This window comes from Theobroma umbraticum, unplaced genomic scaffold, assembly GCF_002168275.2.
Source record: "Theobroma umbraticum cultivar Fairchild unplaced genomic scaffold, ASM216827v3 scaffold_20.0, whole genome shotgun sequence".
Lineage (NCBI taxonomy): Eukaryota > Viridiplantae > Streptophyta > Magnoliopsida > Malvales > Malvaceae > Theobroma > Theobroma umbraticum.
The window spans coordinates 1,339,649-1,366,673 of NW_018397266.1; the positions used below are offsets into that span (position 1 = coordinate 1,339,649).

The 27,025-nt window shown below is 33.0% G+C and overlaps 5 protein-coding genes and 3 non-coding genes across 14 annotated transcripts; 2 read left to right on the forward strand and 6 right to left on the reverse strand.

The window, feature by feature from the left end:
- Positions 1-2,328: 2,328 nt before the first annotated feature.
- LOC110423206 (uncharacterized) lies at positions 2,329-4,565 on the reverse strand. Of its 2 annotated transcripts, none has more exons than XM_021437363.2 (6): positions 4,455-4,565; positions 3,375-3,432; positions 3,252-3,270; positions 3,028-3,105; positions 2,828-2,932; positions 2,329-2,726 (listed from the first exon to the last, which is right to left on the reverse strand). In XM_021437363.2, exons 2-6 carry the CDS (start codon positions 3,377-3,379, stop codon positions 2,610-2,612), a joined length of 324 nt encoding a protein of 107 aa, XP_021293038.1. In that variant the 5' UTR covers positions 3,380-3,432; positions 4,455-4,565; the 3' UTR covers positions 2,329-2,609. The 2 variants fall into 2 exon arrangements, with proteins under 2 accessions (XP_021293038.1, XP_021293039.1); XM_021437364.2 differs by lacking the exon at positions 4,455-4,565 and adding an exon at positions 4,050-4,399.
- On the reverse strand, positions 3,822-3,906 carry LOC149526735 (small nucleolar RNA Z159/U59). The gene has a single exon (XR_016351721.1). It is a non-coding gene; the product is annotated as a small nucleolar RNA Z159/U59 (small nucleolar RNA).
- On the reverse strand, positions 4,067-4,152 carry LOC149526736 (small nucleolar RNA Z159/U59). The gene has a single exon (XR_016351720.1). It is a non-coding gene; the product is annotated as a small nucleolar RNA Z159/U59 (small nucleolar RNA).
- On the reverse strand, positions 4,227-4,318 carry LOC149526737 (small nucleolar RNA Z159/U59). The gene has a single exon (XR_016351719.1). It is a non-coding gene; the product is annotated as a small nucleolar RNA Z159/U59 (small nucleolar RNA).
- A 1,449-nt stretch (positions 4,566-6,014) lies between the features above and the next one.
- On the reverse strand, positions 6,015-12,163 carry LOC110423050 (vacuolar fusion protein CCZ1 homolog B-like). 2 transcript variants are annotated; one of them, XM_021437151.1, is made up of 11 exons: positions 12,034-12,163; positions 11,708-11,917; positions 11,510-11,603; positions 11,025-11,208; positions 10,884-10,922; positions 10,665-10,774; positions 9,498-9,593; positions 8,850-9,308; positions 8,009-8,164; positions 6,673-6,902; positions 6,015-6,295 (listed from the first exon to the last, which is right to left on the reverse strand). In XM_021437151.1, the coding sequence occupies exons 2-11, from the start codon at positions 11,887-11,889 to the stop codon at positions 6,265-6,267; spliced, it is 1,581 nt and encodes a 526-aa protein (XP_021292826.1). In that variant the 5' UTR covers positions 11,890-11,917; positions 12,034-12,163; the 3' UTR covers positions 6,015-6,264. The 2 variants fall into 2 exon arrangements, with proteins under 2 accessions (XP_021292826.1, XP_021292827.1); XM_021437152.1 differs by lacking the exon at positions 10,884-10,922.
- A 113-nt stretch (positions 12,164-12,276) lies between these two features.
- Positions 12,277-14,697, forward strand: LOC110423051 (Ribosomal protein L14p/L23e family protein). Of its 2 annotated transcripts, none has more exons than XM_021437154.2 (4): positions 12,277-12,428; positions 12,753-12,844; positions 13,643-14,015; positions 14,475-14,697. In XM_021437154.2, exons 1-3 carry the CDS (start codon positions 12,395-12,397, stop codon positions 14,012-14,014), a joined length of 498 nt encoding a protein of 165 aa, XP_021292829.1. In that variant the 5' UTR covers positions 12,277-12,394; the 3' UTR covers position 14,015; positions 14,475-14,697. The 2 variants fall into 2 exon arrangements, with proteins under 2 accessions (XP_021292829.1, XP_021292828.1); XM_021437153.2 differs by having other exon boundaries at positions 12,278-12,428; positions 13,640-14,015.
- A 1,021-nt stretch (positions 14,698-15,718) lies between these two features.
- SDS (Cyclin family protein) lies at positions 15,719-19,829 on the forward strand. Of its 3 annotated transcripts, XM_021437419.2 has the most exons (8): positions 15,719-16,685; positions 16,827-16,906; positions 17,003-17,170; positions 17,892-18,058; positions 18,295-18,423; positions 18,577-18,757; positions 19,205-19,249; positions 19,431-19,829. In XM_021437419.2, exons 1-8 carry the CDS (start codon positions 15,842-15,844, stop codon positions 19,461-19,463), a joined length of 1,647 nt encoding a protein of 548 aa, XP_021293094.1. In that variant the 5' UTR covers positions 15,719-15,841; the 3' UTR covers positions 19,464-19,829. The 3 variants fall into 3 exon arrangements, with proteins under 3 accessions (XP_021293094.1, XP_021293092.1, XP_021293093.1); XM_021437417.2 differs by having other exon boundaries at positions 15,719-16,906; XM_021437418.2 differs by having other exon boundaries at positions 15,719-16,906; positions 19,452-19,829.
- Positions 19,830-21,009: 1,180 nt separating this feature from the next.
- LOC110423315 (RNA-binding (RRM/RBD/RNP motifs) family protein) lies at positions 21,010-25,135 on the reverse strand. 2 transcript variants are annotated; one of them, XM_021437503.1, is made up of 6 exons: positions 24,901-25,135; positions 23,781-23,864; positions 23,032-23,135; positions 22,879-22,954; positions 22,403-22,486; positions 21,010-21,790 (listed from the first exon to the last, which is right to left on the reverse strand). In XM_021437503.1, exons 1-6 carry the CDS (start codon positions 24,904-24,906, stop codon positions 21,209-21,211), a joined length of 936 nt encoding a protein of 311 aa, XP_021293178.1. In that variant the 5' UTR covers positions 24,907-25,135; the 3' UTR covers positions 21,010-21,208. The 2 variants fall into 2 exon arrangements, with proteins under 2 accessions (XP_021293178.1, XP_089640847.1); XM_089784721.1 differs by lacking the exon at positions 24,901-25,135 and having other exon boundaries at positions 23,781-23,870.
- Between the last annotated feature and the right edge of the window lie 1,890 nt (positions 25,136-27,025).

The following is a 27,025-nucleotide window of genomic DNA, read 5'->3' on the forward strand; positions in this document are numbered from 1 at the left end:
AAAAGATATATAACATTTATGTTTACAAGTTTTTTAAAAAATTTTTATGATATAAAATTAAAATATTTTATTTATTATTTTTTAAAATTTGACATGATATTTGAACTGTATAACTCACTTTCTCATTCTCACCGTAATAGATTTCATTATGTAATTTGGATCAAGTAAATGATTAACAAGTGATCTATTTTATGAAACCGAAACAGAAAAAGAAAATTGGGAAAACAAAGAAGTGTCGGCTTTCACTTTTTAGCATTGGAAGACTGATATCTGAGCAACTTTCCAACATGACCACCCACTACTAGCCATCATGTCTACTCATTCATTGCCTTGTACGAACTGGCCATGTGGTTTCCCCTCGATTAGTGAAATATCTTCTAGCTTTCGGTCATCATACCTGTTTCTACTTTACTTTGAATTAATTAAAAAAATATTCCCCATTTCCATTTGCCTTCATCACTTACTCCTCCTCCATTCACTGAATTTAGCCTGTGTATTTCAAATTGCCTTCTCTCTTTCTGTCTCCATCTCTGAAGAATAACAAATTAAGTTATCCTGAACCTTTTCTCTCTAGTTACTAATGACTATATACTGCTGATTACTAAGAGCGTTAGAGTTTATTAATCCTGGTTGCTTGACCAATTTGATGACTAAATTGCTCAAAATATATAGTAATTCATCATAATTTACTGTGTTTTTTTCCTCTGATTTACTGTCAGCAATCTGCTGTTAGATTGCCTTATGATATTTTGTTTTGGATGCTTGTGGCAGGCACACGCCAGCCATTAAAGGTAGGGAGAAAAGGAGGCGTAGAATATTCTGCAAGATATGTTGAGCCACACGACCTGACTTTCTGGGAAGGATAAGCACGGGCTGTTCTTCACCTTTTGTCTGTCAATGGCAGTGCCATCATCACAGATTCTCTCTATCTTTGAATTTAAAACCGTCCACCCCCATTAATTTTAGCTAAGGAAGGTAGACAGGATTAAATTTAACTCAAAACCCATATTACCAAACCAAGACATGGTCGCCGAAACATTTGAAGGCCAAAAGAGATTCAACAACAAACATGAGAGCTTCCACGGAAAGCAGTTACTGCTGCCATTTATTTTGTATATAGACAAGGAAAAACTTGGCTTTTTTGGATGGAAAGTGGCCAAGTGGGAGTTAATAGGTTGAATCCAGCTGTGCTGTTTCTACTCACTAATAAAACAAAAGACAGGTTGTTGCTTGGTAGGCTTGAGAATACTTCGTAACTCATTATAAGGTATTGTAATAGCAAATAACCCTCCAGCTCTATCAATCTATTAGCTCTATGATTTATACACTCTCCATTTCAATCTGGTTTATTCGTCTTTCTTACACCTTTCAAGGTTATGTTTTGTGCTTTTTTTTTTTCATTTTTTAATATCTTATATCCTTTTTTTTTCTTTTTTTTATAGTAGTTTCTTTTTATCTTTTTAGGGTTTATATTAAAAATATTTAAACGTTAACATTATAATGAGTTGAAATTTTAGTATGAAATACACATCAAAGTTCTTGTTTTTTTTTGTTAACTTCTGCCCTGTTTTTGATATTTTAGTATGAAATATCAAGAAAATCATTGGAGTTTGATTTGAAGCTCCCTGAACCAATTATGAAACGTGGTTGGGCAAAACAGAAAAACTCAATTCATAGCGACAGCTTGAGTGTCAGTGTTATCATTAATATGACACAGACAGTGATAGATGATATGATAATTTACAATTGTAATTCTTATTAATTATAATTAATTAATAAAAAGTAAAATATACTTATTTAATCTAAAAATAAAATATTTAATTGAATATAATAAAAGTATAATTTTAAATAAAAATAAACACTTTAATTAAACACAAAAAAAATATAAAAACTTAATAAACCTTTTTGGTATATTTTAAGAACTTGCATGGATATTATACTTTATTTAATATTAACTTTTGTTATATTATTCTTGATTTGTCATCTCTGCTTTCAAATTCGATTTTCATGATTTTCTTCGAACTTTTAGAATAGATTTATAAAAGGGAAGTTCAGCAACGTTTTTGATTAGCTAATTTCAGCCTAACCTCTTGGTGTATCCCTCTGATCTTATTTTCTCTATTGTTGGGGTTGCAGAGTTTTTTAAGAATTAAATGATGTGAAGAGTCTGCAAGCTACGATTCAAAGGAGAAGATAAAAAACCAGACAGATGAGAAGCAGAACTAAGATAGCATTCAGGGAGAAACTAGACGTTGTCAGATTTAGGCTGGCCTCGCTTCAACATTGAAAAGCATTGATCATCCAACATGGTTCTGACATGACATGACATAACCATTTCATACATCCTCTCCTGCTGTTCATTTCACATCTCTAAATAACCGGTACTGATTCAGGAAACACATAACATGCAAAAGTCACTCAAAAAACACTTCTGTCAAGTTACTAGAATTAGTAATTTACAACCAATACAATACTTGCTACACTAACTTCAGTACCAGAGACAGTGATGAAGGTAAATGGAGTAGGGACGAGAGGGCAATCCACTGCAAGTGCAGAGTCCATACTCTCAAGGAAGTTTTCATAATTGACACCACCGAATGTACTAAACATTACTTGGGATTTCTAAGAACAATTATAACAGAATCTCCCCTAAGGAACATCTTACTGATGAATCTGTCCTTGTTAACTGGAAGTGCCTTTTTCTTGCCTTTCCCAGTCTTTGGTACCTGTACAATAGGATGATGAAACAATTCAAACCTTTTTATTAAAATGTAAAGATGGATTCATAAGTTGGGGGAAAGCATACAAACTATAAAGAAACACAAACCTCAGTCCACATCTCCCTGACATTTTCCAAAACCATGTTGCAGTGCCGATCAAAGGCTCTCACTCGGCCTAGAAGCTTTTTATTGTTACGACAGTTGATGAGAACCTGCTTTCATAAAAATCAAATTTAGTTCTAAATAAGCACACGCTCAATCAAATGTAGTTGAGTATTTGCTAGGGGTCAGAAGATGGGCATATTACCTGAGTGTTATTTTTAACACTCATCATCAGAACGGACAGTGGTCCTGTGTTAAATTCCTCTTCCTCATTCTTTGTCGTCTGCAACAAACACTTTGATAAGCTTTTGGACAATAAAAAATAGGAAAGATACTGGGGTAATGACTTTTGCAAGGCAAATATATAAACAAGAGATGAATATAAGCGAACATAATACATTTTACACGAAAACATAAAAAATAACTTACTTCTTCTTCCATTGGCCGACTGCAAAGAGAGAAGAAGCAAACCAAAAGAAAGGGTTAGTGTATCATACATGAAAAGCAACAGAAACGAGCCAATGAAAAGAAAAAGGATTGACCAATTAGTACCTCATTTTCAACTATGGAAGTTTTCAGTACTATCTCCCAGTAAAACCAAAACAAAGATCTGCAAAAGCAAGACAAAATACCATTAAAACACAGGAAACTTAAGAAAATAGCAATAACTCGAAAATAGAACCCGCATGGGGACTGGAACAATGTTCAATGCCTACAAAAAGAATACTAAACTTATTGAAACACTAATAGTATATGAAAATGCATAACTATGCCAGCTCCATAAAAATTGCCCGAATGGAAATGATATCATTATAGCTGCACGGAAAATTGCCCAATGAAACAAAAAACAAAGGATTACTAGTGAAAACATATGCAAAATCTAGTTCTTCAAAGATTTACCTAATTAACTTAAAATGACAAACAACCCCAGTTCAATTTTTTCATTTTACTTTATTTTCATACAGAAACCACATGTATCACAATGAAATGATCTTCTTAAACTCTTCAGCTCAGGTCTCCATAATTTTTCAGCATTTATTAGCTCAGGAGAACGAAAGTTTTTATAGTAAACATCATCAGAGTGACAGAAGACCTTCAATGTCTATTCCAGAAATGGTCACTTACAAGTTATAATATAATAACTAAAATTGAAAATAAAATCTTTGCCTAAAACTAATTGTAAAACGAATATAAGCTAAGTTAACAAAAACTATTAAAAGTTTTTACAGTAAGGATGAAATGAAGCCTCTTCAGTTCAGGTCTCCAGAAATTCTCCGCATGCACTTTCTCGGAAGAACGAAAGTTTTCATTTTCAATCATCCTCAGAGGCAAACATGAAAAATCAATCAATAAAAACAAAAAGCAAAATATAAATTTGAAATTAAATAGCGGGAAAACTAAAATGTCTCTTCAGCTCAGGTCTCCATATAGGATTCCGCATCGATTTTCCTCTCAGAAGAACGAAAGTTTTTATGATTTACATCATCATCAGAAACATTTTGCGCTATCATTAGAAAATTGAAAACCCCTAAGAATTTAAACAGAAAATAAAAAAATAGCGAAAAACTAGCTAAGAATCTATGAAAAAGTAAGAGAAATGCAGAAAAAAGAAGAGGGAGAGTAGAGATTTACTTGATTGGCGCTACACCGATGAGATCTGATTTGAAGAGAAACGGATGAGCAGAGAGCCGCTTTATAGAGACTCCGACGACTGAAAGAAAACCCTAGTTCTTTTAAAGTAGGGTTTTTGGTCTTGAACTTCTGTGTAGGCGTTTGCATCTTTAGCCCAATGGTTATCAAGGTTCGGGCTATGCCTTTGTTTAGTTTATGGGCCTAAGCCTTTTAATTTGATTAACAACTACAGGGTTTGGGTCAAAGAGTTATTAAAGAATTGATAAAATATGTTCACTTTTTAAGTTTTAATCAAAATTTTAAATAAATTTATTAATTTTAAAAATAAATATTTTATCTTAAAAGTGTAAACACAATTAAAAAATAATATGAAAAAATTAAAATATTTTTTTATAAATTTAAAATATTATTATATAATTTTTTGAAAAAAAACAAGTACCGATCGATTCTCAGCTCTCTAAAATTTTTAAATTAATAAAAAATATATAATAATAATTTTTAATATTAATAAAAAATAAAATTATATTTTCAATATTACTACATTATTAAACTAATAAAAATATTAATGATTGACTAATTGTTAAACTTATGTGTCTAGTGAAAAATATTTTTTAAGACAAAATATTCATTTTAAAAACTAATAGACCCACTTGAAATTTAGATTAAAACTTAAAAGATGAAAATATTTTACCGTTAAAAAATAAAAACAATTATTATTCAATAAAAACAAATGGAATGTTTAGTTATCTTTTTCTATTTTTATTCAAGATATAAAAAATTTTTGAATTTAATTTATTAAATAAGAGATACATATACTATCATTGAATCAAACGTCTATTTTTATTCAAGATATAAAAACATTTTGAATTTAGTTTATTAAATAAGAAATACAAATATTTTCTTTGAATCAAACGTGTAATAGCACTTGTCTTGTTTATATGGAAAAAGTATTTATATAAAAAATATGTTTTATATAAAAATGTTTTATAAATTCTGATTAAGATGATATTTGTAAATTTTTTTATAATTAATGTGTAATTTATTCTTGAATTTGATAAAAAAAATACTGCATTAAATAAAAAAAACATTTCTTTAACTAACCCGAACAAATGCCTGTCAATGACCATTAACCCAGCCCTGATATAAATTAATCAAAAATGAATTAATTTGTATTTCATTTTACACAACATTAGTCAGTGAATCATTTCCCCCTAATTTTTTAGCTGTTGATGTTTTCTGTTTAGCAGTTATAGCTTAAGTATACCGTACAGCTCTCTTAGAAGAGTAATCTGCTTTAGCTTTAAGGGCTTTTCATTCAACCAAAGGGAAAAACATATGCAGTTCTTGGAAATGACTTCTCTATATTTGAGAACAAAAAATCCATGTGGAAAACTAGGATGACAAAATAGGCCAAAAGTAGTACAACATACTCTTACAAGTTACACTACATCTATATGAGAAGATAAAAGTATTCAGCTCTTCTATTTGCCCTAGATTCACTGGCTCCGTGCTCGATTTCATGTCTTGTACAGAATAAATAAATAACAGTTCAGAAAAATATGAGGGCACTAGAGAAAAATAAATGAATAAATAAACAATTTTGCATGCATCAGCCACCAATTACACTTTACATACAACTGATAGAAGCTTAGCTTTTCTCTTTTTAAGTTTATGCCAAAAATATCAGTAGTGAGAGGAAACCTCATATCTGCTAAGGTTGCCAAAGCAAGGGAAAGAAAATGCTCACCCACCATATGTATCTCTCATTATTGTTACACTATTATGATACCAATTCCTCCGGAAGTTTTCACTAGTCCAAAGAAAATGCTCCACTGCAATATCTGCAAGCGTCATAGAAATAACAATCATGAATTTGCCTTTGAAAGATCTGAAATCCCATGGATATCATATTGTAAACTCTGGTGTTCAGGAAAAGATGCATTTTAAAGTAGGGTGGACCATGGGTTTAGTCATATAATAAATAAGAAATAGCTCAGGGCAGAGAATTATTCACTAATAAATCATTATAGCTCAAACTATACTTTGATAGAATAATTGATGATAACTGCGTACCTCCATAAAATATTTGAGTATTTTCATGTGCAAGAAGAAAGTCAAGATATGAGAAATAAGAACTAATAAATAGGAATAAATTGTAAAGTGATAATAACAATCTTGTAGAAAGAACTATTGCACAATCACAGCTAAAATCCACTACCTGTTACTGAATTTCTCAACAGCATCAGATGCGTAGAGGAGCGTTTCATTAGCTTTCTCTAGTACCATATAAAGCTCCTTCCCTCCGGTAATACGAGCAATGGCCCAAGCATTATTTTTCGCTCTAATGCAAACTTCCAAATCTTTGTCATGACCTGGATTATCCCATTTTGCTCGACTCTTTTCTGAATCAACTTCTTCTCTAAGCCTATTTAAGGCGAGCAAAGATTCCTGCATTATAATAATGAAAACAAAGAGCCATCAAAGGCTTTACAATTTAGCTTGATAACTCAGTGGATTGCAAGAAGGTTTGAGGGTGGGAAGCATCTACTTTCTAGATAACATCAGAAAGCACCATCAACTGTAACTTATTATCAACTCTTAGAGCTGAAATTTAATTGACAATTGGATATCAAATTTGACCTGAATAAACTTTAGGGAACAATAAAGAGAACAAGCATAAAGGCTGTCTACTGTAAAATAGATCATCAAAACCAATCTTATCATCTAATACTATGAACTTGCTGAAAGAAAGAGCAAAATTTTGCTTAGTGCTTTGGTCACTTGAACTCTGGGCACTTAATATTTTTTAGAAGGACATGCTAAAATTCAATTTAATTCTATCAGGAGTCAGGACCACTCCTAAACGCTGTTGCCTGTAAGCAGCAACCTAGCAAAATAGCAAAAACATAACTGATTCAATTGTAAGATCCCCATAAGAAGGTTGTTTAAATATTTTCCACTGACCCAGAAACTAGACATTGTAAGCCATCAGCATTTTCAATATCTAGGCTTCACAAAAATCTATGTGAATCTTCAGCCACTAACTTTAAAGGTTGAAGGATGGAGAAAGATAAGTGTCCATGAATGGTTATGATCCTTGCTCTAAATCAGGTTGCCAAGAAAAGGTAAATAAATAAGGCACCCAGTTGGCCAACAAAACAATTGATGAAGTTCCAAATTCATAATTTTGGTGCATAAGATATTTGAACATCCACTAATCCATTCTTCAAGGCAGACATATTTCATGATAATAAAAATTGAAAAAAATATAACTTACAAAATATACATGATCAAAATGATGCAACACTAACCCCTAATAAAGCAAGATTAAAATTTCTCAACTCATCCATGCTCTCCTATCCACAATACTGTTCTTCATAATATTTAAAGTGTAATTTGAATTTGATTATCACCTAGTTATAAGACACAACAAATACTAACACCTTTTATTTGGCAAACTTTAAATCACTGAAATTGATCATAAGTATTCAATTTTTTCATGTTCAAGCAAACAATTTGTTATAACCATGCAAAACAACAGCAATGTGTATTACCTTTGTAAGTGTTGTAACCTTTGCTGGGGGTGAAGCCCTGGATATCTCTCTGTTACCATCCACTAACAAGTAACGGTACCCACTAACGTGATAAGCATTCTCTCCACCCCATCCCTTTGACAACTTTTCTTCAACTTTCAAAATCTTTAGTGATGCCTAGAAATTTTAGAAAAAGCAACAAAAAAGAGATGGTCAGCTGTGCTGATCATGGAAACATATCATTTTTCAACTTGGTGTATTTATGTTGAACCTAATAAATAAGGACCATTGTCTGTTAGGACTACTTTGATGCTTACATCATGTTTATTCCTTCATTTGGGATGTCCTACAAAGGAGTGTCATTTAGAATATGACTATAACTATCAAGAAGACGAAGGTTTTCAAATGTTTATATCACCAATCCTTTTTCATACCAACTATATATTGAAAAAGATGGATGCCAAAACTTTGAGTGTGACAAATGAATGAATTGGCAAAAAAATTTATGTAAGAAGACTTGGAAAGAAAGGAATATACATCTAATATCAAGCCCAAAATAGTGCTGTTGGTTTAGAGAAAAAGAGAAACATAACCTATCATAACTTGCAATCCAAACAAGCAGAAACCACTAAGGCAAAGGGCTCTATAGGAGGGCAAAGGATCTAAGATACAAAAGGAAGATTTTGAAGGATAAGAAGTGACACTAGACAAGAGGCAAGTCAACTCTATAAGAAAGACAACGTGGATACAAAGAGAAAACTGCATCGAATGTGTGAAACTAACAGAAGAGTATTTAAATGAACTGGTTGACAAATGGAAATGCTGATGGTAAGTATGATATATAGCACGTGTAAGAACCAACATTTTCAAGAAGTTGTTGTTTCACAATTGAAACACCTTGCTCCCCATTGAGGATGGATGCAAAAGGAATAAGAAGGATCAATGTAAGGCTTCTGTACTGATAAGCACAGAGATACATCCTCTCCTCCGTCTGCCGTAGCCAAACTGTTGGAGTGGTAACATTCAAGCTACCAGCATCAATACCCCAAATATCAGTACCAAGAAAACCATCCTTCCCTTTGAACCACTTGTCATGCTGTAAGGGCCTTGTGATACGATATCTATTATCTCCAGCAGGAGAAGTATCACGTGAGCCATAAAATTGTTCTGAAACAGATCCAGAGTGGGCCAAGGTTGATCCAGTAGCAACATGTGATGAAGAATTTCCTTTGCGTAAATAGGACCAGGAACTTGCACCAGAGGATAGTGCATGTGGCGTTAGCCTTAGAACAGCATATGTGAATAAGTTTATGGTATCCTCCTGAGAACAAGATCATTAGGAGCATTAGTATTAAATATGAAAAATGCCTAACTGGAATCATTCCTATCAGAATTTTGACAAGGTAAAGTTATTTAGCTGTTGAAGATTTATGCCACTTTAGGATAAAAGGTGAGGCATCTAACAAAAATGAGAAAACTAGCTACATCAGCTTCAAAAATTGGACCATACAGGGGAAAGTGTTGTGGATACGAGCAGGTCCTGAAATAAAATGAGTGACGAGCACGATGTGTTGCCAGCACACGATTCTAGTACCCTGACCAGTGTCTGCCAAAACAAGATGGAATCATTAAAACTATAAAGAAATAACAATTGCACAACTCCCATTTTAAGGTACATATTTTACAATTTGACTTATATGCTTACAATAGACAAATAGATAGAGTTTTAATCAAGCATAGAAGCAATACTTGAATGCAATAAGCTTCTAATATCCTGGTTTTAAAATGTTTCAGTTCAAGTATAAAACCAATTTGAAAATTGGAGTAGAACAAAAAAACAGAACCATAGAATGCTCTCAACTCTGGCAACTGGAATACAAGGTCAAATAGGACTATCCAAACGCATTTTGGGAACAACCAAACATTTAATTACAAGATCAACCATCAAAATTGTCCAATTCCCTTCGTCCATTAATGCTATATCTTTTATTCTTGTAAACTTAAAAAACAAAGCAAACAGAAGCATCTAGTGCTCTATTAAACTCCTTTTACTAGTTTTTCTTAATTCCCTTCATCCATTAATGCCTGTAAATTGTGCAATTCCCTTCATCCATTAATGCTATACCTATATATACAGTTAGAAGAAAATAAGACAACATGATATTGATAAGTGTGTAGCAGTTCTATAGAGGACTCATGATTCAGGACCTTACAGATGAAATTGACTGTCTTAACTTGCCAACTGACAAGAGAGAAAAATCTTGATGATTCCACAAATAATTACAGTAATATCTATAGTGTCACTTCGCACTAATTTTATAGCTAGAAGTTGATGGTGGGAAGAATATATGGGAAACTTTTACACCTATGGTGGAAAAATTGGTTTGATGGATCAATTGATTCGGAGTAATGATGGCCCCAAAGCTCACAATTAAACTATATGATTATGGAAAGACTTGTAAGCAGAACAGACTCATTCAACCACAGAAATTATCAATTTGACATTATACAATCTGGTCACTAATGAATTGGTTACAAGGGAACATAACCTGAAACTACCAAAATTTAAGTTTCTTGATCAAAAGTAGAAACTTTAAACCACTTGTTTGGTAAAATATGAATGAATTTTAGCATTTCAAGTACATATGACTACCGAACAGATTGTATAATCACAAACCTGAACTTCAATTGCAGCTTCCCGTCCTACAGTTAGCATCTGTACAGTCCTTCGTTCCTTTAAACAGTCACGGAATGATGGCAACTGGAGTTTCTTCCCAACCAGAAAATCTGCCTCAAAGATAAAAGTTATACATAAGGCATGAGATATAGCAACTTCAGCAAAACTTGGAAGCACAAATCCAGTGAAGGCCATTTGATACAGCAACTTCAGCATTACCCCAGCAGCACTCATCCAAGGGAGACCGCTTTTGACATGCTGACAATTAGTGACTTACAATGAAAAATTTTGAATCAAAGTCAAAGGGACAAATAAAATTAGCACAATTTTAACCACCCATAAAATTTCATAACAATTTACCTCTCAGATAATCCATGATGAAAGGGTATAAATGAGCTCGAGTTAGTTCTCCACCAGGTTCTTTGTCAAGCAACGCTCTTATAGATCCATGAAACATCATGAAAAGAGAGTGAATTTCCTTAAGAACCTCTCTTAATGCATCAATCCGCCATATGGCTTCCAACTCCTTACTTTTCTCCACTACCTACAACAAGGTATAGCAGATATCAGACTTACCTAGAACAGATTTGACAAAGGTTATAATGACAAATTCTAATATCAAGGGACCAAACTGTTTCAGATTGACCAAGATATATATACATTTTTCTTTTCCAACAAAACGACGGTAATTAAGGAAATACTTCTATATAATGTTAAAATGATTTCAACACAGTCTATTGACATGAATAACAAAGCATTTATGCATCTATTTCTAAAATTATCATTCGGAAGACGATGGACACAGTAAAATATTTCATGCAAGAAAGTTACAACCACGTCCATACCATAATCATCCAGATATCCGGCTCTGCCTCGTAAAAAACATGAGAATGTCTCTCTGCTTCTATAACCTCGCAAGCCGCCTCCGGAGAGAAAATTCTGCGGGAAACTCAAATTATTCCTCAAAGAACTAGCTACGCTACAAAATTAGTTCTAATTTAATTCGAATGCATCCCATCACGAAAGCGGTTGTTAGTACTGACCGCGTGAATGTAATAAGCCCTTCACTGAGCCCAATCACTGAGAGTTGAGACGAAAAGGGCAAATCAGCAGGAAAGAAGAATAAAATTTTGTCAAGTTCTTGGCCTTCATGCTGGCCCCTTCTCAAATCAAATATGCAGAGTTGCATGCCTTCACTAGCAGTGCCAATAGAGGCCAAACCCATAAAAATTTTTTGTACTGGTTCAATGGACCTAATTGAAACAAATAGAAAAGCAAAAATTGAATACAAAAAGCTATGGAATTAAAGTTAATGGGAAAAGAAGGGGAAATTTCAGATAAAACGACGGAAAATTGCAACAAGACTGACTTGACACGGCAGCGAAGATCAAATGCTGAAATGCTTCGAATAAAATTTGGTGACGGAGCTTCACAGATCCTCAGTAACCAAATAGAGAGAGCGAGAAGACTTAATGAGCTTTGAATAGTAGGTGGAAGAAGCAACTGTAAATTACAAAAAAAAAAAAAAGGGATCGGGCTAAAGCCCAATTGAAGGCTGAGAGTCAAGGTTTGGGCCTAAAGCCCAAAACGAGTCTTGCTGAATTGTTTAGGGTTTCTTCTCTACCATTTCAATTTTCAAGCTTCTCAATTTGGTTGCCGGCAAGATACAGGAAAAGGATTTTCCGTTTCTTCCCTTTCTTAGGTTACGGGGTGGAACGTTTGGTGGATAAATGGCGGCTAGTTTTGCCTCTAAATGTTCCCGCGGTACGTAAGTTTATGAACTTTCTGTTTATTACTACAAGTAGTGATTTTGTTGATGTTGGATCAGAAACGGTAAGATATGAGATTATGTTGATGATGGAATGTAGATAGTCTCATGCTGAAGGGTTCTGAATGCTGAAGGTTGTTCAAACTTGGCTTTGCTAGTGATTAAAATGTTCGGGAGCCTATGCCCAATTCTCTAGTAGCTATTAGTATTACCCAGATTTCTTTAAATGAAAATGGGGTTTTGATTCTGGTTCTAATTCTTTAATGTATTTCTCCTGGTTGACTCACTGTATCTTTTTTTCTGATGGAAAACAAAACTAGTGGGCCGCTCATTGCTAGGAGGGCCTGGAAATAACTTGTCTGGTTTGCAGAGTGCGTCGAATGAGGTTGTGGGCAACAATGTATGGTCTCAGGTGAGTGATTCTTTCCAATGCTTGTTTTAAGCTTATGAGGTAATTCTGATGAAGTTTAATTTGCTTCATGTGCGATGTGCTTCAGATTATTGAGCACTTCATCTATTTAGTACAGAGCCAGGAACAGGTTTCTCATAATCTTCCAAAAAGTGTGATGGAAATAAGTAAATGAATTTGACTAGGAGGTTATACCGATTGTCTACTGACTATTATCTTCTTAACTATTCTATTAAAAGTTTTCAGTGAGTTTGAGCCTTGATGTCTTGAGTTTGCTGTAAGTCTGTGACAGATTAGAGCAAATTTTAAACCAAATCTACATTCGTCTTCTGATTTCTGTTGAACTTGAGCTTAGTGCTAGCTTAATCTGAAATTGTACTGAGCCCATGGTTACCATGTCAACTTTCCAAATCGATTCCATTTTTCTGTGAATTTTTAGTTTGACTGATAATAATAAGGGAGGCTGCCAGGCTGGCTTTCAAGCATCCTCAACCAAAGACCAAGGAGATGATGCTATTGTAGATTTGTCTTAGTTTCCATCCTCTGAGACAAACATGATTCTGTGCTTATATGTAGAAAAATGTATGCTATATTAACCAAAGGCTAGATACTGTCACTTTTATTTAATTGTCTGTCTTAGCTGGGGGTGGGAAGACATATTTTTGCCTTCATTTTCAGCTATTTAACTAAGTCAATCCTAAATGACCTTTGTTTAATCTAAACTCTATATGTCTAATCCTTATTACCTCTTTTAAACAAGACTTTTGTGGGGTTTTTTTTTTTCATGACGTTTTACAGCAGCAAAGGACTTTCATACAGATGAGGACTGTTCTCAAAGTTGTGGACAACTCAGGTGCAAAAAAAGTTATGTGTATACAAGCTCTAAAGGGGAAGAAAGGAGCAAGACTGGGGGACACTATAGTTGCATCAGTTAAGGAAGCAATGCCTAATGGAAAAGTGAAGAAAGGAAAGGTTGTCTATGGTGTGGTTGTACGGGCTGCCATGCAGAGGGGTCGTTGTGACGGTAGTGAGGTCAAATTTGATGATAATGCAGTTGTACTTGTTGATAAGCAAGGCCAGCCAATTGGGACTAGAGTATTTGGGCCTGTACCTCATGAGCTAAGGAAGAAAAAGCATGTCAAGATCCTTACTTTGGCCAAGCATATTGCCTGAGGTATGGCTCTCTTTGTGTGCTTGCCTGTGTGTCCATGTATCAGCAAAAGATGGAATTTAATCATTAGATTGCTAAATCCAATCTTTTTTCTCTTCTTGATTTAGCACCATAGAGTACCAAATTATTGCCATTGGGAGCAATATCTTTTTCTCACCGATTCGGCAAAGATATAACCTTGGAGGAATCATTTTTAAATGAAGATGCAAAACTTTGTTTTGAACTGCAAAATCACTCTTGGTGTTTATAATGAAGCAAATTTTAGGAGGGTCGTTGACATGAAAGTGTGTGAAGCTTACAATAATATATCTTCTCATCTCGTATTTCTGTTTTAGAGTTATCACTTTCTTTGGTTCAACTGCGGGCACATAGTGCTGGACTTACAATTGCCTGGCGAAGGCACAAAAGACCGAAAAACTGAAGTAAACTTTCATGGCCATAACCAACTACTTATTTTTGCAGAACCAACGGAGGAAGAAATGGAAGATATCAGAAAGGCCCATCCCCCTCAAAACAAGAGAAAAACCGGCTTTGATGATGGAAATAAGCATGTTGATTGAGGTAGCAGAGGAAAGGTGCCAGGGGCGGCCTAAAGTTTATGAATAATTTACAACTTTTTTGTTTGTGGGCTATAATCAAATGAAATGTAAGCTTAGTTGCAGTCAATGGAGTACTAGTTTGTTCACATGGCAGCAGTAAACGTTTTTTGGTTCAAGGAGTTAGCTAAACCTTACTGGCCTCTCGTGTAGTTTTATTCACCGATGTTGCATGGGGTTAAAATCTTTGACAATGGAGGATACTTAGAAATTAGCACTGTAAAAAATGGGAAGATAACAGTTTCCTCGAAGAGCAAAATTTTAAAGTAAATAATGAAAAAAAAAATGGGTCCCAATTGAAGCTTAGAATTAATTCACTCTAGGTGTTAATAAAATGTTAAATATAAATACACTTAGATCAAGTGTGTATATAGATATATATTCACAAACTTAAGAATATTAGAATGTTTGATGCTTGATTATTGAAATATTAAATGATTTTATAACATTTTAATAATCTTAGCTTGCAAAGTAATAACCTCAAAATCAATTATTATCTTCAATATTTATTTATTTTTTGGTAATGTTGGACGTACCTTGAAAGTTATTTCTATGAATATTCCGTAACATAAGTTTATTGAAATATTAAATATAATGTTCTGAAGTATCAGATAGCTTTATAACTTTTTTGATAACTAATCATCCACAAATTTAGTAACCTTAAAAATGCTCTCTTTTTTTTTTTTCTAAGTAACTTTTATCTATTATTGATAATTTGGAAGTATTTTGTCAATAATATTTATGGAAAACATGTATAAATAGGATTGTTGAAGTATTATAAAATATTAAAAACTCAAATACGAAAAATAATTATTTGATACCTATTGAAATAATTTAAGTAATTCTCCGTTATTTTCTTTTTCCCTTCATCCATTTTTTTCCATTTCAAAGATAATTATATTTATTTAATTTAAAAAAATTTATTGATGTATTTTTAATATGGAAAATTATGTCTTTTTGTATGAAAAGTAATATTGTAATAATTATGTTTTTTCGTATTAAAAAAAAATATGATAATGAAGGTGCATGGGTGCTGACGTGAGACCGCATACAGCATAAAAATGCTGTCACCCTCCCCAGTCCCACGACTCCCACAACGTCCATAAACCGCTTAGCTTCAACTCCACACTCTACACTCTGTATTACACACTGCACCATCTCTCTCAATTCAAACATCTAAATCCAAACAAAACTTCCAATTCAAAAATCAAAATCTAAGCAAAATCACTGAAAATGAAATCGAAGATCAAATCATCGAAGAACAAAAAGACTGAACCAGCAGCTGAGACGACGATGTTTATAAAGAAGAAACTCCGTTCAAAGCGACCTCGAAGAAGGCGTTCTCAGATCGCTCCATTTGTTCTCCAAAAGCGAACGACTCTCTCCGTTGATTCCAGTTCCTGCTCTTACTTCGACGCCAATGAAGTTTCTTGCAATTCGAGCCGAGTTTCAACTCCGAAGAAGAGGAAGTTTGGTGAAATCCAAGGTGGCTATGGAGCTAAAAATCAAGGATATGATGAAATTGGAGGTTCGCAGTTTAGGAGGATCACGAGATCGTATTACAAGAAGGAAAGAGAAGCGAAAGGAAATGAAGTCGAAGTGAGTGAATCTTCTTGCGTTGAATCCAATTCTGGTGCTGATTTTCGTGTTTTTGGTGAACCAAGTTCTAAGTTGAAGAGACGAAGCGAATATTTGAAGGAAATTGAGAAAAACGACGCGGTTTCGGTTTCTCTGGAAGCCGTTACGCGATCGGATATTTCATGCGTCGAGCTGATTCCTCATGAAACCACAAAACTCTTATCGGAGAAGAAAGAGAACGACCTCGTTTCGGTGACTTCCGGCTTTGAGTTTTGCTCAACTTCGAAGTTCGGCACTGCATTATTCAAAGAGAATCTAAACGACGTCGTTGACTCCAATTTCACCGTTTCGAACTCGGAGTCTGTTGTGGACCAAAAGCAGAAGAGCTTCTCCGGTTTAGATTCTTCGCAACTCGCTTGTGACGAACAGTTCTCATTTGAGAAAGTCGTCTCTGATGACTCATCGAGTCACGAGACTGCGTTTTCTGGGCTGCAATCAGGTTTTTTCCCGGAAACTTCAGATTTAGATTTGTCAGATTACACTCCTTCTCTTTTCTTCGATTCTGGAAGCCAATTCTCAGAGAAATCGAGCAATGACTCTCCTACTTCATTGACTTACTCTCTTTTTCTCGAGTTCAAAGAACAATTCTCTAGATCAACCTCGCCTTTAGATCCTAAATTTGCCTCACGCGTTGAAGATGAGCGTCAACTTAATCATACAGTAATAAGTCTACACAACATTTGTCAGTTATTCCGTTGAGTGAATTTTTTTAATTTGAATTAATTCTAGTGATTTTTTTGTTCTATTTTTGTTAAGTTGGTGACTTTTGAAGACGAAGAAGACGAGGAGACTTATAAGAGGTTGAGGGAGAGAGAGAGAAGGCAAGTGTTTTTGCATGATTATGCCGAGGAATACCGATTCGCGACTGACTACGGCGATCTTATTCTCCAACAACGTTCTTTCATCGTCCGCTGGATCGTTGAGGTCAGTCAATTAATCGTTATGGGGATCTTTGGTTTTCTCAAAGCACTAGATCTTTAGTTTCTTTTCTGGACACGTTTGAAGAAGAAGCACAAGTCAAAAACTACATTTGAGATATTTCTCTGCATTGAGGATTTTCCACGAGCACGGTGTAATTGAATCATATTTTGACACGTCACTACTTTTAAGGCATGGAAAGACATACCACAACTTCTCTTCGTGTTATTCAACTATTCATGAAACGGCGGTTACTACGAATCCCAGCCATAGTTCGCTTTCCTTTGCTTCCTTTTTACTGGCCAAGGCTATTTGAAAGTTTTCTTTTTGTTTATTTATTTTTTATTTTTCCTTCGTCATTTTGCTGTTTGAACCGCCTGGTGATAGATTGTGCTAACCTCGGTGGCCGGTAACTTCGGTGCCTTGTGGGAGATTCTATCGAATCCCCTTTAGGCTGTAACTGAATGAGTCTTGGGTGTAAACTGTAAAGTTAAGTCGATCGTTTCATATAGATGGCATTGATCGTTAAGGCTTAAGGCATCTGAGAACTCATTGTTTTGAGCTAAACCTCAATCTCCGTTGCTGTGTTTCTCCTTTTAACCCTGAGCATTTTCAAATTATTTTTTGTTGTTAGCTTGCAACGTGCATTATAATCTCTTCTTTATTCGTTTAATTGTAATGAGTTGTAAAAGTTGATTGGGTATGTTTTCTGATTATCAATAAGCAGCAATGTACTGCAAAGGATTTCCAGCAGGAGACAATATTCCTTGGAGTTTGCTTGCTTGACAGATTCCTTAGTAAAGGATACTTTAAAAGTAGAAGGAGTCTTCAGATCGTTGGAATAGCCTGTCTTGCGTTGGCCATAAGAATTGAAGAAAATCAGCCGTATAACAGGTGACTAGCTAGTCGCACTCTTTCGATGAACCTCTTTAAAGGAACATAGAAAATAACGATGGGAACTTGTTAGATTGTTTTAACATGCTTTATTACAGCCCACTGTGGCCTAGGCCAATGGAAAAGGTTAAAATAACCTTAGAATGAGGGTCATAGTTCCTTTTGAGTTGAATTTTTTTTTTTCTGACGAAAGGACCTTGCTAAACTAAATTTATGTGTGGCTATACATATGTCAGTGTGCGGCAAAAGAATTTTTGCATGGGAAGCAACACGTACAGCAGAAATGAAGTGGTGGCCATGGAATGGCTGGTGATGGAGGTTCTCAACTTCCAATGTTTCCTGCCTACCATATATAACTTCCTGTGGTACACTTTTTCCTCCCAAGTCCCAAGAACGTAGTGTTCAACACATTTAGACTCAAACGCTGATGCACGTTCTTTTGACTTTTTCCTTTAATTATTTATTCTATGAACACTACGTGCTGCAATTTTTGATTTATTTTCCTAAAACTATCTTAGGTTCTACCTGAGAGCAGCCAAGGCTGATGCAGAGGTCGAAAAGCGGGCCAAGTATCTAGCAGTGCTTGCACTGTCAGACCACGAACAGCTGCGTTATTGGCCATCAACTGTTGCGGCCGGGGTCGTCATAATGGCTTCTATGGATGGCAATCTACATGCATCATATCACCAAGTCATTGAGGTAACAAAATATTACAATCAGGATGTGCTGTTGAAAGATGTAGAAGCTTCGAATTGCCTCATGAAACAGAGATAGGCAGATAATTTTTGCCCCTCGTCGATAATCTTATGCAGATAATTATACACGATAATATCACTAAAAGCAAGGCACAGTACCGCCTTATGTTCTACAGAGGGTTGAAACAGGATAAATATTTTATTTTAGCTTGCAAAACTATAATTATCCTTTTTGAATTTAATTACTAATTTCTACACCAATAATTAAGTAAATACTTATATTGAGAACGATATAATGTAACTATTTGTCACACATTTTGCAGTACTATCTTAACTTGATCATTGTTCTCCTTGAAGAATATCTTCAGAATGTCTTTGTATTAGCACTAATCTATATACCGATATACATTAAAAATCTCCGGCAATCTTAATACTCTTGTCTGTTTTGCAGATTCATATGAGAACCAAAGATAATGATTTGCCTGAATGCATGATGGTATGGTCACTACATGATGGAATTATGTTGTAAAATAATTTTCTTTTGCATCATCTGCCTGATAGTGCTGCTGGTTCCTAATTATGTATTTATAATATTCATTTGCCATTTTTTCCTTCTGCTCTGCTTCATATTTATCATTGATACATTATTAAATTCACTGATAATGTCGACTAAACAGAGCTTGGACTGGTTGGTACAGTATGTAAACTAGCATAACGGCAGAGAAAGGAACCTGAACATCATTTACCATTACCACTTTTTCCTCCTCAACAAAAGCATATGGTTGGAAGCTAGGTGGCTGAGACCTTAGCAAAGCCCGATCAACCAGCGGGTACAGGTAACAAAATTTGCACCCTCCCCCGAAAACCAAAAAATCGGGTAATGGAAACAATATTCCTTTCCAACTTACTGTTGAAGGATAGTTGTTGTAAGCTGTTCATAATTGTAGTGGAAGCTCATGTGAAGTAAAATACACAACTATATTTTTTCTGCATGCTCAATAACTGCAAATGCAGTGTTGTGCTAAAAAACATTTTGTCACTATGCCTGCAATGACAAAATTATATAGCTGTAGCAATAAGACTGCCTTGTTTTTGTTTTTCTTGGTGTTTCCTCTCATGCTCTTTACGTTAGTGTAGTAATTAGTAGAAATTATATTAAATCTTGCTCTTACATTAGCTGCTGGATTTGGGTGCAACAGTTCTGGAGTCAACTATTATTTGGGATTAACTAATAACTTCGAAACTAGGTAAAAGGCAAACATTTTGATTACTGTTACAGCTCACTGAAAATGTTCTGTTAGTATTTGCCAGTGAAGAGTACAAATTACAACTTCTTAAACCTCGGGAAAAGTTTAAGACAGCTGTTCAAAGACAGTTATTCAACGGTTTCATCATTTCTTCTCAAAAAGAAAAGAAAAGAAAAAGAAAAATAACAAGACACCTATAAGAAAGGCCTTAAAAAGATATTTCAATAGATTCCTGTTGTCTGCACTACTTTCTTTCTGATGTCATAAACCTATTCTCTCAAGCTTCATAGCCAGCCAAATGTTGTTTTAGCAAGTTTTACCGCTTCTTATTTGTACAGCACCAAGCTCAATTGAAATGTAAATATAATTTCTAATTGTGAATTTATGGCATGTTTTGCTGCGTCAGGGAATAGATCAAGTACTTTGTAGCAGATAACTAAAAAAAGTTAAACATAATATCTAAGAAAATTTCTAATTATATAAAAAAATTTAAATAAATTTTTATATTTTTATTAAATTTAACTAAATTTTTATATTTTTATTTTAAATTAAATAAATTTTTATATTTTTAATTAAAATATTATTTATTATTTTATATTATATAATATTAATTTGACATATTCATATATATAATAAATAATAATATAACAAATTAATATAATATTGTATCATGATTATATCATATTTTTTATCTTTCACAACAATATCATATCAATATCATATAAATAAAAAATAATAATAAATATTTTAATTAATAATAATTAATTAATTATTAATTATAAAAAATTATTTAATTTAAAATAAAAATACAAAAATTTAATCAAAAGTAATAAAAAACTTAAAACTTAAATTTTTTATGAAAATTTCAAAATTTGTTTTTGAGATTATGTCAACAAAATTATTAAGGCTTCATGAAATCATTCCTAAGTATAATTTAAGGAGCAAAAAATTGCTAGCCTCCAATGCGCAAATCAGAAGTGCTATGTTTTGCTCAAAGCACGATAAAAAATTTGTCGAAGATTAGTATCATATTCACTTGGCATCTCATAGATCCAGATGCTGATAAAAGAGTTTTTGACACAGATCAAAGCACACATTCAGAAATTCATCTGAATTACAATCTCGTGTGACAGTGTATTGTACAACAGAAAGGAGGGAAAAGAAGGAAAGAATCAAGGCATTCAAGGAAAATGAAAATTCAAAAGCAATCATATCATTCCAAGCTTACTATCAGTTGAATCAACTGGAACGATTGGAGGCTCTGCTGCTGAAGATTCATCAAGATGGAGCTGTGCAAAGTCACTGATGATCCCCGTTCTCTCCTTGTAAATGATCTCCTTCTTTTCCTCTTCCGCCTTTTCAACCTTCTCCTTCGTCAACATGCCCACATCCTCAGCTGCCTTTGCGACTGCACTAAATGCGTTTGAAAGCCACAGAGCTCCCGTAGATACATAACGGTTGCTCATAATGGCAGTTCCTGCACTACTTGCCTTCTGCTCAGCAACGGCAAAGGCGGATTTTGTCTTTTCAGACACTTGGAATATCTCATCCATCTCTCTCATCTTTTCATTTACCACAGCTGTCCCAATGCTTAGCTTTTCACTCAGACCCATTTTCTGATCAATAGAAGTGACTGCAGCAGAGGCATTTGATGTCAAGTGATGCCGTTCATCAAATACTTTTGCCTTGTTGATAGCATCCTTTCCCAAGACAAAGCCCTTGGCAAGCATGGTGCTTATCACATCTTCAGCCTTCTTCACAGTAGAATCAGTAACAGCTGGCTTTTCCTCCTTCATAAAGCAATTGCACAATGACAGAAAAGCATAACATAGTGAATATGCAATAATTCACTTCTTCCTTTGAATTCTCATGGATGCACAACAACAAACATGCCCTTCCCTTATTCACACTGAGGGAAAACTGGAAAAGAGATATATGCACACACTAGAAGACTCAAAATAGCAGAATATTTCCAGCTGGTAAGCTTCGGTGCTAGTTCAGTTGATGTGTTCTTATAATAAATTGCAAACAGGCTAACACCAGACTAGTCCAACAATAATGTTACAATGGGTTAAAACTTTATTAGTAACATATATTCACAACAAGCATCCCAGTGTTTCAATTTACTGTCCACCAACTATCTTCACAAAAGGCTCATTCAAAGATTTGAAAGACATTAAGGCCAACCATCATAAAACCAGGTAGTTTTGAAGTATGAGTAGACATGCATTTACTATCTTAATTATCATATGCACCTAAAAAACACAGAATCTGGCATTCACCATGTAATCCTGACAACCAAGGGATAGCAAATATTATTAATATTATTACTTCACCGAAGCATGTAATGTACAGCATTAAATTGCATATAATCATCCTTATGGTTTAAAGGAGGAATTTACCATGTTTGACACAAGAGCTTCAGGGGGAAGCTGGTAATCCTCAACAGGTGTGATATTGACAGAAAGATCGACTATTGTAGCACCCTGAATCAATCAATAAGTCAAAAACTTATTCAAAATGAGTATTCTGCTCACGTAAGTTAAGTTGCAAGCAAGCATGTAAGGCTGCAAATTGAAAGTCAAGCAGCTACACTAGAGGAGTGATTCTCTTGTGGAACCAGCTCATGTCTTAACTTTTAAGCACATGACACAGGCAATGCTGATGACAACATCACAAAGAACAGACATTGAAACTTCCAATCAAAGACCATTATTTCTGACTGTTTCCAGAATTTTCCATGTAAATCACTAAAGCTGATATCCTTAGATATCCAGATGCCTATGATAACGCTTTTGCCCAGTGATACTATCTATAAATGTGAAACTTTCCAAGGAGACATAAGCATAAAAATTTTAATGTTCGCTAACTAACATACAGTCAAAAGCATTGCTGTATCTGCTCCTTGTGAATCCTTGAAGGTAACATAAGCAACCTGAGCATTTTCAGTCTCCCTGCAAAATTCAGTACAATATTTCTGAAGGATGACTTGTCCAAACAAACCAGTTGCACTCCAATCAATAGTACCCACCTTCGCATTTCAACATATTGAATATCACCAGAGAAAGAAAAAAATTCTTTGATATCCCTCTGAGAAGCAGCTAGAGAAATGTTACTGACCTTAACTGTTCTTATCTGTACAGAACAAAAAAAAGAGCAGATAAATATATGCCAGCATCTCTAACAAGGAAACATTGCTTTGAAATTTAGGGTTATTAACCTATACACTGGTAGTGGAGTTTGAAGATGCCACAAGCAGTTTTTTTATCTTAACCACGTGTCCATTTAACCTAGCTTAATAATTTCACAACTAAACAAATTGATTCCTTATATACAATTAAATGGACATGTAGCAAAGACATAAACCTGCTTGTGGAGTCTTAGGATTCTACTGCCAGTGTATATCATAATAATCAGACTCATCAAACATTTTAAGATAACACTTATATGATTCCATGAAATGTGGCATCATGGCACAACTTTATGTAAAAACTCTTTCCATACAAACCAAAGAAGTCAAAAGAAGTAAACTGATAGTTCCAACTGGAATCGAGATAAAAAAAATTTTCTTTCTCTCTCCTCTGATCAACCACAAAATCTTGAAATGCAAAAACAATTAAAATTCATTTCACAGCTATTTCAATACTACTTTATCAAAAAGATGCAAAAAATACTCTAATTTAAAAGTCTAAAAAAGTTTAACTATAGCAAATGATGATCAACAGAGCTCTATTGTTAATAGCACCAACCAAAACAAATTTAAAAACATTTTTTCCTCACATCTGAAACATTGATTGTCCAGTTCGCTGTACCATTTGTCTGTGGAATGGCTCCAAGACTCTGATTAGTATGGTCCAGTGGAACCTGCATATGCAATGATCAATTAGGAGTTTGAGATTAAAGCAGAGAAGCTCTACTTGGTAAGAAAAGTAATTTCAAGTTATAATAGCAAGAGATAACTAGAGATATGATTGACATGGATATACTAAACGAATAAGACAAATGTACATGAAAACCAGGTTCAAGATTATTCAACCACAGAATTCATAAAAAGTAAAAGGATAAAACAGATAAAATTTCACTCTTTCCTTCTACCAAGAAAATTGCTCATCTCTACTTGCTACATCAAAGCAAATAACGCTGAACTGTTGGCAGAATGCTTTGGGATCATAACATCAATCGTAATTGAATCATATATTTAAGTATCGAAAGGGAAACCATCCACATAATTTGCTTTGGAGATTTTATGCTTCCTCAAGTAACCAGCTTTTATCTTATTTTTAAGATCAATATATAGCTCTCACCAGGCTTTTATACTGATCCTATCTGAGCCTACAAACTAATACCAAATATACTACTTAGAATTACCACACTTCATACTATATAACAAAAGATGCATAAACTAGATATAGCAAAAAATGTAATTTTAAAGGCAAACCTACAAATGTTAATGACATGACCATCAAACCCAAGTGCCACATAACGATCAGGACAAGTTACAATCTTTCTGGGTGGAATCATCAAATTTACATTCTTGTTTACAGGTCAATTTATAATTTCTATATATATCAGTCCCCATACTCCACGATTTGCTTCCAAGAAAGTTAAAGAGAGTATCCAACTGAATATTTGCATTTAAGTTATTTTCATAACCCAAGAACTATAATGAGGTCAACTATAAAAACCCAAAGAACCATTTGGCTCTAGTAAAGATAAACTCAAAAGTCCAGTCTTTATGGTCTCATTTTTCCTACATTTTCCCGGCAACCAAACAGAACAACACCCATATTTCGCTTTCATGAAGTCTTGTCTTTTTTTTTCCAAAAAAAGAAGTTGTTGGATCTAACTAAGCAAAGGGTCACATCCATCAAAACCATAAATACTAAAGGAATTTACTTACCGACATCTATAGACTGTAGGAAGAATTCCCTCGAAGATTTACAAAGAACCGAAGAACGTCAATGGAACAATGTAGCTTAAGGAAACCAAAGAAATCTGGATTGGAATTTTGATTGGAAGAGAAAGGAAAGTTCCGATGAAGGCAGGGGCGTCTTTATCTAGCGTGAAATATGCGGGCAGATTTCTTAGAAGCGCGTTGAGTCTTGCCCCTTTTTTCACTTTCAGCTGTAAAAACTGGATAATGTCTCTTTCCCTTCTCCTTTTACGAAAAATACTTTATCCTAATTTGCTTTTGTAATGAAACATGCTTTTTAATTTGATTAACTTATTAAATTCCAAATAAATAGTACAAGTAATACTCTTTGGGTTGTGCTTTCCTTTTCTCTTTTTATTTTTAAATTTTTTTAAAATTATCTGTTCCTTTTTTTAATATTTAATATTTTATTTTTATAATATCTAAAATTATTTTTCATATATTTTTTACATTTTGGTATTAAAACTTATGGATTATCAACTTTATAAAAATATTTTTAATTTTTAATATAAAATACATTCAAAATTTTAAAGTTAAAATACTCGTTAATTTTAAGATATTCGAATCCAAATTTTATTAAGTTTTAAGATATTCAAACCTCATAACTATCCAAATATTTTTAAAATTTACTTTCCGATCTCTAATACATACTCACTATCTGATAATTACCTAAATCTGTTTAAAATTTTAATTATGTTCAAAAATTTTATTTAATTATGTTCAAAAATTTTATTTAATTCTTTATAAGTATACAATTATCAGAACTTGAATCCATCTTATATCCATATACGATTAAATTATATTTCACAATTACATCTATATTCCACACAATTTACTAATAATTAAATTTATAAAAACATATAAACAATAAAATTACAAATTTACAATAATAATTGTTTAATTTAAATTTATAAAAGCAGACAAACAATAACTATATTCTAATCTCATAATCTCTCTTTATATATATATATATATTATATTATAAGTTTATGTAAACAAACGTAAATATATTTATAATTAATAATTTTTATAAGTTATAGTTTTTATAAGGTTAACACAAATAGAAAGTAAATATATTTATATTAAAAGTATATATATAATAGTAATTATATTCTTTATAACTTAACATAATATATAAAAAATGCATATATATTGAAAGATATTATATAAATAAATTAACATAATTTATAAAATTATAAAATTATTTTAATCTCACAACCTCTTTTTAAGTATATATACTATTATAAGTTTACATAAATAAAAGTATATTTATTATAACTAATAATTTTATAAATTATAATTTTTGTAAAGTATAAAATAGAAAATAAATAGATTTATATTGAAAATATATATAAAATAGTAATTATATTTCTTATAATACAATAGGACATTCATACTATTTAAACATAACTGAAAATCTAATATTTTTTTAATATAAGTATATTAATGACACCATATTAATAATATGACTAAAAATCATGTATCATTAATATATCTATCAATTTCTACCAAAATAAATTATTCACAAAGTTGGTAAAAATGCTAATACACAAGTTCAAATTCAACAAAATTTTACATATTTAATTAAATTATCTATATATAAATGCGTATAGAATAAGGTTTGGGTACATATATTATATATTATATAAATAATAACAAAATATATAGATGGGTATAGGGTTCGGTCCAGGTACATTTATTATACATTATATAAATAATAATAAAATATATAAATGGGTATAAATTTTGAACTCGAGTACATTTATTATATATTATATAAATAATAATAAAATATTATATAAATTGATATAGAGTTCAAGTAGTGGGTAGCTAAAGAGTGGTACTTAAACTCAATACGGGCAAAAAAATTACTATCCGAATTTAATTATAGGGTAATCTAATCTTATATAATTAGGTTGGGTATTCTTGAGTACCTTGTAGTAGGGTACTTACTGATATCGCTGATTAAAATTATTTTTTTAAAACTCAATAAAAGTTAAAGAAAATAAAAAATTTGAAATAAAAAGTAATTGCCAAGTAAATAGAAGTTACTAGTTTTACATGTTTTACATTTTAAGTAATTATTATTTTT

Excerpts from the sequence above, each read along its gene's own strand:
- LOC110423206 (XM_021437363.2), bottom strand. Across the intron at positions 2,933-3,027 it reads GTGTTAAAAATAACACTCAG|GTTCTCATCAACTGTCGTAA; the intron begins GTAATATGCCCA and ends TTATGAAAGCAG. Across the intron at positions 2,727-2,827 it reads TCAGGGAGATGTGGACTGAG|GTACCAAAGACTGGGAAAGG; the intron begins GTTTGTGTTTCT and ends CCTATTGTACAG.
- LOC110423050 (XM_021437151.1), bottom strand. The coding sequence starts at position 11,889 with ATGGGTTTGGCCTCTATTGGCACTGCTAGTGAAGGCATGCAACTCTGC. Across the intron at positions 10,923-11,024 it reads CATCATGGATTATCTGAGAG|CATGTCAAAAGCGGTCTCCC; the intron begins GTAAATTGTTAT and ends ACTAATTGTCAG. Across the intron at positions 8,165-8,849 it reads AACAACAACTTCTTGAAAAT|GCATCACTAAAGATTTTGAA; the intron begins GTTGGTTCTTAC and ends TAAAATTTCTAG.
- LOC110423051 (XM_021437153.2), top strand. The coding sequence starts at position 12,395 with ATGGCGGCTAGTTTTGCCTCTAAATGTTCCCGCG. Across the intron at positions 12,429-12,752 it reads TGCCTCTAAATGTTCCCGCG|TGGGCCGCTCATTGCTAGGA; the intron begins GTACGTAAGTTT and ends AAACAAAACTAG. Across the intron at positions 12,845-13,639 it reads GCAACAATGTATGGTCTCAG|CAGCAAAGGACTTTCATACA; the intron begins GTGAGTGATTCT and ends GACGTTTTACAG.
- SDS (XM_021437417.2), top strand. The coding sequence starts at position 15,842 with ATGAAATCGAAGATCAAATCATCGAAGAACAAAAAGACTGAACCAGCA. Across the intron at positions 18,059-18,294 it reads GAAAATCAGCCGTATAACAG|TGTGCGGCAAAAGAATTTTT; the intron begins GTGACTAGCTAG and ends TACATATGTCAG. Across the intron at positions 19,250-19,430 it reads ATTTGCCTGAATGCATGATG|AGCTTGGACTGGTTGGTACA; the intron begins GTATGGTCACTA and ends TCGACTAAACAG.
- LOC110423315 (XM_021437503.1), bottom strand. Across the intron at positions 23,136-23,780 it reads GGACAATCAATGTTTCAGAT|ATAAGAACAGTTAAGGTCAG; the intron begins GTGAGGAAAAAA and ends TGTTCTGTACAG. Across the intron at positions 21,791-22,402 it reads AAGCTCTTGTGTCAAACATG|GAGGAAAAGCCAGCTGTTAC; the intron begins GTAAATTCCTCC and ends TGCTTTATGAAG.